The 12,727-nt window shown below is 41.6% G+C and overlaps 1 protein-coding gene across 2 annotated transcripts in view; it reads left to right on the forward strand.

Moving 5' to 3' along the window:
- Positions 1-12,727, forward strand: part of MEIS1 (Meis homeobox 1) — a 193,930-nt gene that overhangs the window by 102,406 nt on the left and 78,797 nt on the right. For both annotated transcript variants that reach the window (XM_073672173.1, XM_073672174.1), the window contains exon 8: positions 6,226-6,371. In XM_073672173.1, coding sequence (XP_073528274.1) covers positions 6,226-6,371 — 146 coding nt within the window. The remainder of the gene's footprint in view (positions 1-6,225; positions 6,372-12,727) is intronic.

Raw genomic sequence — 12,727 nt, forward strand, 5'->3', positions numbered from 1 at the left:
GGAAAATCCCAGCACAAACAGATCAGGTTTGAAGAGGCAGTCACCTCATCAAAGTCATTGTTTATGGTTTCACTAGGGTTACCGCAGACACGTTGCAAATTGACTGTAGATTTAGGTTTTTCTCACATGTATTCCTAGAACTCCAGTTGGTAGAAACATGTGCCCACTAGCCCGGGGTTCATTTACATATCATTTGCAGGATTTCTTTTTTTTTTTTATACACTTGAGCTTTTCAGACACTAAACACACCTCTGTTTATAATAATGCATAATTAATGGAGATGTAATTAAAGTGCATGTGCATAAAGGATTGTGGCCCTCACCAGGATACTCATTTTATACTAAGACCATTTTCCAAGAAATACAAATTAAGAGCTAAATAACCACTAAATACAGTATAAGCCAGAGTTGTGTGCATGGCGCTTATATGGCAGCACGTTTCTTCCTATTGTGATGCCATATGGGCAGCTTAGTGGCAGCATTGTTACATTGCAGTGTTGGGGTCCTGGGTTCAAATCCCACCAAGGACAATACCTGCTTGGAGTTTGTATGTTCTTCCCATGTTTGTGTGGCTTCTCTTCTACACTACAGAGACATATTGATAGGGAACTTAGATTGTGAATGGGGACAGCGATGACGTCTGTAAAGTGCTGCGGAATAGCATGGCGATATATAACTGAGTAAAATACATAAATATGGTACCATAAATTTTAATCTGGAACAGAACTATCAAAACTATCCATGAGCCCCCATGCTCATTTGATAGTTATCAATCGTTCAGTTGCCAGCGATCTCTCCCAAATACTCCATACAAAATAACCCTAAACATTCCTGTTTTCGCTATGAGACTCCTCTGGTACTGGTAGAGGCTTAAAAGGGAAATTTAAAGGGAACCTGTCACCATGAAAATGCAGTCCAACCTGCAGGCATTATGTTATACAGCAGGGGGATCTGAGAAGATGGATATATAGTATTGTGAGTAAAACATTCAGAATTACCTATGGTTTGGTCTTTTAATCCTTTGCTCTTTCTGGTATTTTTGGTCCAGTGGGAGGTGCTATCAGTGACTGACAGCTTTCTTTTTATAAGTGTGGTTACAGAGATAACTGTCAATCAATGATAGGACCGCCCACTGGACTTAAAATCCCAGAAAGAGCGGAGGTGTAAATGATGAAAACGCAGGTTATACTGAATATTTTCTTGCAAAACAATATATCAATCTGCTCAGCTCCTCCTGCTCTTTAAGATGGTGCCTGCAGATTACAGTGCATTTTTATGGTGACAGGTTCCCTTTAATAGTGAGATATTTCTTTCCCCTGACATCAGGTTTTGGAGAAAAGTCATAAAGCCACCATCCACAATAGATTGACTCGCACAGGGGGATATGGGGGAAACTCGGTACCCATGCCTTGACCTTTTGTGGGATGTCACGGCAGTTGACTCCCGGGCCCGTACCCTGGGGTCACTCTTTAAAAGGGGTTTGTTACTTGAAGGGACGAATAACAGTTCTGTCTCGTGACGCCACCTGTGGTTCCCAGTAATGGGTACCTGCGCTGCTGCGGACCTCCGGGGATGATGGGATGACAGCTGAGATGTTTCTGCTCCCCACAGGTGGAGCGGGCCCCCCGGGGCAGGGTTGATGAAAGGGATGCAGGTGAGAGGTGGCCCAGTCGGGTCAGGGGGAATGACGGACACGCACACAGGGGATTCGCTTCAGTACCTTTACTGGTGTAAATGGCAGGTATGGTCCAGGGTACTTAGTAGGAAGGGTGCACTTCTGGACTCTCCCCAGTGAGCGGGTAGTAGGCCTCCTGATCCGTTTCTTCCTCTCTCTCTGAAGCTCCTGACCAGCCTGGAACTAGGCCTAGCTTCTGTACTGTTTCACTCTCTCACCTGTCTGCTTGGTAGTAAGAACTTTTCTCTGGCTACCACTATCCCTGGACACTGGGGCCTTCGTGGTTCCTAGTTCTTTAGATGATTGTAGCTTCAGGTTGACCAGGGGTCTGGAATCCTCCTGGTATACCAGGCGTAGAGGACCCTGTAGGCGTGGACCCGGTGTCGGGCTTGTGTTCTGGAGTGAGCCTAAGATGCTCCTCTGCCCCCTTAACTCCTCTCTCCTGTCCTTGCCTCCAGCCACGCTCTAGGTCCTCAGGCTTCAGCACGTGCTTTAGGCTTTGGCTTGCCCTCAGCACAGCAGCTCAACAGGTGCTGCCTCTTCACTGATCTTAAGTGCCAGAACACTCTCCCTACCTAACTCCACCCTCCAGTATATATATCCCTAACAGGGCTCCCTCTGGTGGTATGAGGTGGAAGGGTGGAGGTGTCTGTGTGTAGTGAGGGCCTCTTGTGGAGAAGTCCGCCCATGCACCCTTTTGTGTCCTGTGGTACCTGTGTGTAGCAGGGTGCCACAAGATGATTAGACAATACTGCCAAAATTGGCAGGAGAGGCTGACTTTTAACTAATGTTTATTGGGCTTTAAAAGTAACAGCGTTTTTCTAGTCCATTCAGTTCAGACCGTTTTTCACATATGAGAAAAAAAAATTATATGTAAAATTGGTCTTAAAGTTCTGTGAAACTCAGGGATTGTATATAGCCTTATATTAAGCTTGGAGCTTGGAGCCGAAAGTTGCATGTACACTGAAAGATAATCATGAATGGGCCGTCTTAAAAACACTAATTTCACCACTATCTTGCAGTGCCAACAGGTTGCCGATCACCTGATAAAGGAGCAAAACGCTGATTCGTTGTGTGAAATGATCTTTTTCAGAGCACAAAAAATCAGAACTTGCACTGCCAAGAAACATGGCAGTGTGTGTGTGTATCGCTTACCCTGGTCTGCCTGTGTGAACATGCTATTAAACGACCGTTGATTGTAAAGGTTTACCGATCAGCAGTCGTTTAATGCCACAGTTTGGTCTGTGTAAACGGAGCTTAAAGAAGTTGTCCACTACTTTTCCATTGATGCCCTATCTGCTCTGTAGGATAGGGCATCAGTGTTTGATCGGCCTGGGTCCTGCACATGGCACCCCCACCAATCAGCTGTTATCGGTGCTGGCGACTTGGCCGCCAGCCAGAAGTACTTACTTGCGGTGCTTGGCCATCTAGCTGTAGTGACCGCCGCGGGGTACTACACATCCGCCTCCCATTGAATTGAATAGGAGGCAGATGTGTAGTACCTCGCAGTGGCCACTACAGCCAGAAAGCAAGACGGCCGAGCACCGCAAGTAAGTACTTCTGGCCTGTGGTCGCCACTGCCAGCACCGATAACAGCTAATCGGCGGGGGTGCTGGGTGCGGGACCACTGTCGATCAAACATTGATGCCCTATCCTAAGGATGGGGCATCAATGGAAAAGTAGTGCACAACTTCTTTAAGTCATTGAGTTGTTCTCACCAGTCACAAAGTATGTTCATCTTTTCTTACAGTGGTTTTCTGAAACTTATATTAATGGTCTAATCTTCTGTAGTCTAGGAAGTGCTACCTCACATATGGAGCGGCCCAATAAGTTGACTGGCAGGGTGTCATTAGTTAGATATCCAACAGTTTTATTGATGGGGTCTGTACTAATGGCCCATTCAGATGAGCCAGTAATCAGAGGAATTCATAGCACCACTTGTTTCCGACTATCAGTGCATCTAAACAGGCTGACAATCACCCAACGAATGAGCAAAACACTTGCTCATCGAGGGCGATGATTTTTAAGCCAGCATAAAAATCATTATCATCGGCAGCACATCGTGCCGTGTATGCAGAGGATGTGCTGCCAATATCTGATATTCTATGGGCACAGAACAATCAAATGAACGTTTTAGTCAAGACCAAAGAAATTCTTAGCAAGAACTCATGTGGGCTTTATAATGGTAGTCATATTGTTTGTCACCTTGAAAAGCTTTATTACAAAAAGTAACAAATTGATTAGAGGTTTTAACGGGAACCTGTCATTTACATTCTTGCTGCCGGAGCCATAGGCAGCCGCAGGCCTTGGACCACTCAAGTATGATGAGGATCAGGGACATGTCCCTATACCTCAGTTTGGTGTATATAGAGAATGCAGCTCAGGTGTTTTTCCTTTTTCATCACATTATTAAACTTAATGGAGCTTATCCTATTGTCAGCTAAATACTTCATAGAGCATCAGAGTATCATACAGCTTCCTTTTATTAGCAGTCTTAGCCACTTGGAATTGTGCACATCGCTAGCTCAGGACTTTTACTTTTTACTTTGTGCTTGATTTTAAGGAACATCATCAATCTAACATTAGCAACTTCAAAAATTACAACTTTAAAGAGAGCCTATCACATAAAAAATATAGTTCGACCTACCGACATCATATTATAGAGCAGGAGGAACTGAGCAGATTGATATATACCCTCCTCAACATTGAAATTCCAACACCAAGAAAGAAAAGTAATGGAATTATGGAAATCACATGATCAATAGATGTGTTGATATGTAAATGATGAAAAAATGGAAACTATGTTTTCAAAACGTCTCGATTTATTCAGTATTGAGTACGAGCGCCATTTGCAGAAATCCTCGCACTTACACACCTTGGCTACTATCACTGAGGTTATTGTAAAAAAGGCAAATACAATTCTGGGATGTATTAACAGAAGCATACAGTCTAGATCACGTGAAGTCATTATCGGTCTTTACTCCTCTTTGGTCAGACCTCATCTGGAATACTGTGTACAGTTTTGGGCACCACATTTTAAAAAAGACATAGACAAACTGGAGCAAGTTCAGAGAAGAGCGACCAGAATGGTGACTGGTCTGCAAACCATGTCCTATGAGGAACGGTTGCAGGATTTGGGAATGTTTAGCTTGCAAAAAAGAAGACTGAGAGGAGACTTAATAGCTGTCTACAAATATGTCAAGGGCTGTCACATTGTAGAAGGATCATCTTTATTCTCATTTGCACAAGGAAAGACTAGAAGCAATGGGATGAAACTAAATGGGAGGAGACACAGATTAGATATTAGAAAAAACTTTTTGACAGTTAGGGTGATTAATGAGTGGAACAGGCTGCCACGAGAGGTGGTGAGTTCCCCTTCAATGGACGTCTTCAAACAGAGGCTGGACAGACATCTGTCTGAGATGATCTAGTGAATCCTGCTTTGAGCAGGGGGTTGGACCAGATGACCCAGGAGGTCCCTTCCAACTCTACCATTCTATGATTCTATGATTCTATTATTGGCTGTCTGAGGAATGGTCTTCCGTGCTTAATGTACTTCGGCAAATCATCAAGATCCGCAGCTGCCAGCTCCCTTTGCAATGGCAGACCAATAATATCCAAGCTGTGCTCGATGGGAGGCAAGTCCAGAGATATTGCAGACCATTTTAGGAAATGCAAGCTGCTCACAGTAGCACGAGCAACATGGTTGTTGTGTTGAAAAATGGCTCCTGGAACATTTTGGAGAAATGGCCAAACCACTGGTTCCACAAGCAAATCAATGTAACATTGAGCTGTTAGTGTACCTGAAATAAAGACTAGCGTGGTCTGGCTATTGCGCATTAGACTACTCCACACCATAATTCCCAGGAGTAAGGCCAGTGTGGTGTTCCCTTATGAAGGCCTCTTCATGGAGTTGCCCACATGATATTGTCAGAATCGAAGAATGGCGTGTAGTGATCCATTCTGTACTTCAAGTGAAATTAGACATCATGTAGCAGTCCCAAATCAATAGAGGGTGGATGTGCAGTACCCGGCCGCGGCCACTATCAGTAGACTTAGCAGCTTGGTAGCTGAGCACTTCCAGCCTCCATCGGCACCGAGAACAGCTGATCGGCGGGGGTGCCGGGTGTCACCCCCCCCACCGATTAGACATTGATGACCTATCCTAAGGATAGCCCATCAATGTTAAAGTATTGAACAACCTCTTTAAATCAATAATCATTGGGGACATATATTTTTTTGATCGTTTTACCTGTATTTCCTTTGAAAACACTACACTCTGCCTTTCTTTACCATGCAGTGGATCACAACAGGGAATAATAGATACAAATGTATATGAGACAAACACTTTGAGGATAGTGTACCTACCTTAATTCTGTACAGCTGGAAAATATGTAATATCTTTATTTTAATTGAAATGTTGCATAATATCAATATTTTTCATTAAAAAATCAGTAAACTTTCCATTATTTTTTACATTTCCAATCTTCTGATGTGTTTATGGATGCAGATGTGGAAAGATAACCCAATATCTGAATTGTATTTTCACAGGAGATGGTTTGGACAACAGTGTAGCCTCACCGAGCACAGGAGACGACGACGACCCAGACAAAGATAAAAAACGTCATAAAAAGCGTGGTATTTTTCCTAAAGTAGCCACAAACATCATGAGGGCATGGCTCTTCCAACATCTAACGGTAAGTCCATCAGCTATGTACCTACTACAGGAAAAAATATTTCATTAAAAGTCCTGACAAGTTTTTTTTTTTAATTTAAATGACATGTAGTAAATGATATGAAATTGGCAGAATAGTCTTCATACTGCGACTTCTGTTTTTTTTGTCTTATTAATTTCTTAATTGCCCCTTTAAGTGGATGCTCATAAATGGCCAAACTAAACCATTTCTTTGCCAGTGACAAACATTGAGGGGTAGAAAGATCTGTACAATTCATAAGGGTGTACTTTTTAATTTTTGGAGTTGTTCTTTTGGCTGGCGCGGGAAGGAGGATAAGGGGATAAACTTGAAATGTCTTCCAATGTTTAAAAAGTGAGGTGAAAGTAGAATAAGTATAGGGTATAGGCATATAATGAATATCTGCCATCAATTGGGGGAGAAGACAAGAAACATAGAATACTTATCAAATAACACTTCTCGTTATTTTTTTTAGTATTACTTTAAATCCCATAAGCAGAGTGGACAGCATGTTAAAGTGGTTGTCTAGAACTTATATATTGAGGACCTATCCAATAAGCAATGTGTGCTTTTCTGTCTCTTTATATTGTGTATTTCTGGGCCACTAAAGGAGCCGCAAACAGATGATCAATGAGAATTGCAAGTATCAGACCCCTACCAATCTAAAATCAATGATATATCCTATAGATAGGTTATTAATCCTGGAAACTCCTTTAAGAGGACAGATCCAGTCTTCTTGACATGTCCGGCTTTGGGCTTGTGCACATGACCGTAATAATCAGTCGAGTGCTATCTGTCGTTTTAACGGATAGCACTCATCCCCGTGTTATTCAATGAGGCCGTGCACAGGTCCAATTTTTTGCCTCGGACTGATCCGGTCCAAAGAAAAAGAACACTGCATGCCTGAATTTGATCCGATTATCGGATTGCACTCAGCCTTGTAAGCATATGAGTCCATTGAAAGAATTGGGCTGCACTCAGATGACATCTGAGTGGAGTCCAACTTTCACGGACTGACAGAATAGAGAAGATAGAGAATTCTCTGATGAGTGTGATTTGCATAATGGGTCCGATTCTCTCAAATGAGAAAAAGTTAGCTGACGCGCATCTAGCCTTAACCTCGTCATGACATCGCGGTGACCTAGTAATCACAGAGGCCCCTAGGATGACAGCATTCAAGTGCCAGGAAGAATGAAGCTCGTATAGACCAGTCTGCCTGCCACACAGTACCGTCATGGCCACTGCTCTTTGCTTATGTTGTATTTAGGTAATTGGTGGCAGAGTGTCTTTAAATTCCAACCCCCCTCTGTAACAATATTTAGCTGTTCTAGTATTGAGCCTATATATAGATACAGCCGATAAGACAATATTATCATCACTGTAATTATAAAATGTAATCTATACACAAAGACAAGTAAAATACAGGAAATTCATTTGTTATCTCCACGTGCACATAACAAATACTCAGAGGTTTAGTATTGACAAAACCGGGCCTGTTTATGTTGTAACGTAACCATTAAACACATAAAGATTCATGTCAAAATTTGCTAAAGATAATGTAACAAATCTTAAATAAACAACATAAAATACAAGCTCTAAACTTATTTGCATTAGTATCAATATATACAGCAAATGTTTACTTAAGTTCACAGCGAGGGTTATTCTGCTCATTTCCTACATCCAAAAGGAAATCAACAATGTGTAATAATTTTTTTCCTGTGCGCTCCCCGGAGACTCCTAAAGCACAGTGCATTGTCTGAATTGGTTCTGAGTGGTTCATTGAATGTACGGGTATTGCTGACTCAGACGTATTTCATGTACTCAATGAACCAATTAGTGTTTTAAGTCGTGAACCACACAAGTGTTTATTCTTAGATTGAGGTGGCATGAAGCCTATCGGTATTAACCTCTTTCTAGATTTTAATACCCTTTCACCCATCCATCCAGTGAATTATTTATTGGAATATCTCTAGTGGTTGCAAAGTTAAGTCACTAAATCATAGAGATGTAACTGAAAATTGCTTGGCTTCTCTTTATCTCTTAGTATAGTTGAAAGGGATGTATGGCTTTCATATATTCAAATATTAGAGTTTTGATTGAGATTCTCCATTATTAGTTGTATTCGGAAGAAGAGTATTTAAGTGCGTGCTTTATTGTATTGATTTGAGTAGACAGTAGAGATGATCAGTTCAATTTGCGCTGCCCAGGTCCAGGGTCTGTTCCTTCAATGCAGCCGGTCTTTACTTCTGAGGACAGATGATGACAGGTTCAGAAGTGAAAACAGACTGTAATGGAGGACCAGACTTGAAGCCGTACCATGGCAGTGTGTTGGGAATTGCTCATGTCTAGGAAACAGTTATGGACCTTCAACGCCAAAACTATGCTGGAAATTGCCCTAACTTCTAAGAAGACCCATACAGAGATAAGTAGTGTTTGTCAACCTTATATCAGGTACACATGACATAATGAAACCCTGTTTTGTCAGCCTGGACGGAGAGCTGGACAGACATCTGTCTGAGATGGTTTAGTGAATCCTGCATTGAGCAGGGGGCTGGACATGATGACCCTGGAGGTCCCTTCCAACTCTAACATTCTATGATTCTATGAAAGTCATTGTGTTTGCTTCCTCCTCCATACTTTCCCCATTGTTTTATGGGGCAGTTTTAATCTTTATTACTACTGATAAAGTTCCACCAAAGTGGGGTGTCCTACGCAGGTTCTTGCCATGAGTAGCAAAAGGGCTGGGCTTGCTTTCTCTAGATGCCCATAGCTACACGACATGCCTCTACAGCAAGTATGCTTCTTAGTGGAGTCATGCTTCTTAAAGTAATGGATAATTTCCATTTATCTTGAAAGTCAAGGTGCCACAGTGCTGATTTAGAACTGCAGCCCAGTTACAGTCTTTTCCTGCACGTGGTGCAGCATGACTCTATTTAAGTGAATAGGGTCGGCTGTAGTTTCTCATACAGTAGAGTGATGTTCAATTTCAATGTATATGGGTTAAAAAGTTCAGAGGAATCCTTTTCATTCTCACTATCTGTGGCATCCCACAGTTAGGACCACTACTGATCAAAAAGTGATTGCATAGTTTAGCAATACTCCTTTAATGTTCTTCACGCTTGCCCTCACATGTATCCTTCATTTATAGGTGCAATGTAAGTAGACAAGCATTTCATCATTTACTGGGGATCCTTAAAAAATAGCTCAAAATATAGAAATATTCGATACTCAGGAAAGTAGAAGTCCAGTTTGGAAATTCTGGTTGCGGAACCAATAAAAAAATAATATAAAAAAATGAGATGTGGGAATATGTTGTCCACAACTTTGACTTTGTTGACCTATCCTTAGGATAGGTGATCAAATTCTGATCGGTGGGGGTGTGATACCCCGCAGCCCCACCAATCAGTTGTTCCTAGGGTCTGGGGGAACTGCCTAGTTACAGAGCTGGGCTGGGTACGGCACATTTGCCGCCGTTGATTTGAATAGGGTGCAGTACCCGGCCGCGACCACTACACAGTTGTCGGCGCTGTACTGTGCAGCTCAGTAACTGAGCAGTTGCGGCCACTTCCGACACCGAAAACAGCTGATTAGCTGGGGTGCTGGGTGTCGCATCCCCATCTATCTGATATTGATGACCTATCCTAAGGATAGGTGATCAATTTTAAAGTAGTGGACAACCTGTTTAATGGAAGGGCTTCTTAAATATGGAAATGCAGGTGACACTCATCTGTTTGCCATATTTGGTTGTTTTGCCATCTCTACAATCATAAAATATATCTTCAAATTGTGATATTTTTTAATTTGGTTAATATTTTAATGGTTTATTTTTAAAGACTCATTAAAAACAAATATAAACCAAAATCCTTATCTTACAAAATCCTGGATAAAATAATGTTAATGAACTATGACATATCAGACCCGTACAGTGAGTGCAAAATGTAACTACTCCCAATGAAAAATCTACAGTTATAGGACAATGACCTTCAGGTTGCTCATTTCCTGCTAGTTAATGCCCTGAGAGGTTAAACTCAGGTCTTCATAGAAGCACTAACTGCCATGAAATTCTCTCCCCATTTGTCACTATTACTTAGTCGATCAGGGGAGAGTTTCATATAACTATACATTATTCAGAGCTCTTAATTGACACTACCTGATTTTCAACTTAGTATGATAAAACCATGAGAAATGTAAATCTGGTCACTTTCATGTCATGCCACATTATGTTTTATTATTTTGAGTATCATTTTTCCAAGTCCACAAGGCAACCCTTTGAAAATTTTCTGCAGATTATTATTTCAGGAGGAGTTGCCAGTACAGATGCATTCTGCTCCGTCTTTCCATAGTAACTGAGGCTTTCATGTAAACTTAAAACTGTTGCAGGGACTTAGGAATTTTTGTGCAATATCCATAGATTTAGGTTACTCAGGTTTTACTCCAGGAATTTTATTTTGCTCTGTATTTATTTATTGACAACATGTTTATTCAGGTATATAAATTGATTATACCTAATACTTGAATAAATCTAATAAATATTTGCATTGTTACATAACAGATAAAAATAAATGATTAGCCACTGAAAGTCATGTAATTACTAGAGACAAGAAATTGAATTCATGCTGTCCTTGTCCGCCATCCAGTCCAGTCCTTCGTGGCAGCCAGTCTTCTGCCCATTGTCATCCATGGCCCAAAATCCTCGGCAACTCTGCTGTTTACTAGGCCCCTCTGTGACATGATTAACTGCTGAAAGTCATGTGATTACTAGAGACGAGCAATTTGGTTCATGTTGTCCTTGTCCGCCATCCAGTCCTGTCCTCCGTGGCAGACAGTCTTCACTTCTGCACACTGTCATCCTTGACCCAACATCCAGGGCAACTCTGGCGTTTACCAGGCCCCCCATGACATGATTAACCACTGAGAGTCATGTGATTACTAGAGAGAAGCAATTTAATTAATGTTGCCCTTGTCTGCCGTCCAGTCCTGTCCTCCGTGGCAGACAGTCTTCACTTTTGCACATTGTCTTCCTTGGCCCAACATCCTGGGCAACTCTGGTGTTTACTAGGCACCCCATGACATTGCCATGCCTAGTAAGCACTAGGGGTGCCCAGGGGTGCTGGGCTGAGGATATTGGTCACAAAAGTGTAGAACAGTGGTACCAGAGGACTGGAATGGACGCCTGACCAAGGAATCAAATTGCTCATCTCTCAAAATTAGATTCCCCACTCTATGTAACTCCAGATTTCTAAATCCTTACAGCGCATGCATCAGACACTGTCAGAATTTTTTAGTGTTTTCAGCGAGAGCGGGTGGTCATATGACCGCAAGTATGTGATTTTCATACATGCAGTCACATGGAGACTAGACTTGCTCGGCCTTGCTTAGTACAATTGAGGCTGAGCACGTCTAGTTGGAATGTGGCTGGACATATGCAAATCATACTTGTGATCATGTGATGACCACTTTAACCTGCAATACCATGTAATCCTGACAGCGTGTGGTGCGCACTGTAAGTTTTCAGAAGTCTCTAGTCACCTGGAATGGCTGCAGACTTTTAGCAGAAGTCTAGCAAGCCCTTTAAGATTTACATCCAGAGTACAAACAACCAAAACCAGGTATAATATCCACATCTATATGAGGACTTACCCCTCCACTACACAATTGACCTGACCTACTGAAGATCCTCAAGTACTGTAATCTTGAAATGTTCATCTTCTTGTTGGCGTTAAAGAAGTCAAACAACTTTGATTCTTTCCCTTTATTTTCTTACAAAGGATCCACTTAAGTACTTTTAACAGTTATTTTAGCATCAAGTTTGAGCCGCCTTCATGTTTTCTCTCTTTCCTTTCCTGTGAAAATGCGTTTTTCTCACCTTACTTACAAAAGCTGATAATAGTTTGAATATTTCCGACAAACCTTTAAAACATACACAGTGACACGGCGGTCTTTGTCTGAGCGCTATGATTATGATCTACAATTGCCCGCCTCATTTGCAAGCGTTTTCTTTTTTTTTCCCCCACTTCTTTCTTGTTTAATTTAACAAGAAATGAGTAGTAAATGAAAGCTGCTGTCTGAAATCCCACTGTGAGCCTGTTTTGCACTTGGCTCCCCTGTGAAAAGGCAATTTGTGAAATTATGTGATAGAGTAATTAGTTGAAACCAGGCCTCCTGATTGTTGCCGTGCTTGTGTGGTGAGGAAGGGTCTGTTATAAAAAAAATAAAAATAAAATAAATTAAAAAAAAAAATTATGAAGAGATAAAATACGGGATTATTACCCTGGCAAGTTGGCTCTAAGCATCTTCGTTTATTTGTAAACAGAATATTTAGTGACCACATAGGAAGTTGCTATAATCACAAGCTCGTA

The sequence above is a fragment of the Phyllobates terribilis genome, unplaced genomic scaffold (assembly GCF_046119375.1).
Source record: "Phyllobates terribilis strain yellow unplaced genomic scaffold, ASM4611937v1 Scaffold_3__8_contigs__length_932513732, whole genome shotgun sequence".
NCBI classification, from domain to species: domain Eukaryota; kingdom Metazoa; phylum Chordata; class Amphibia; order Anura; family Dendrobatidae; genus Phyllobates; species Phyllobates terribilis.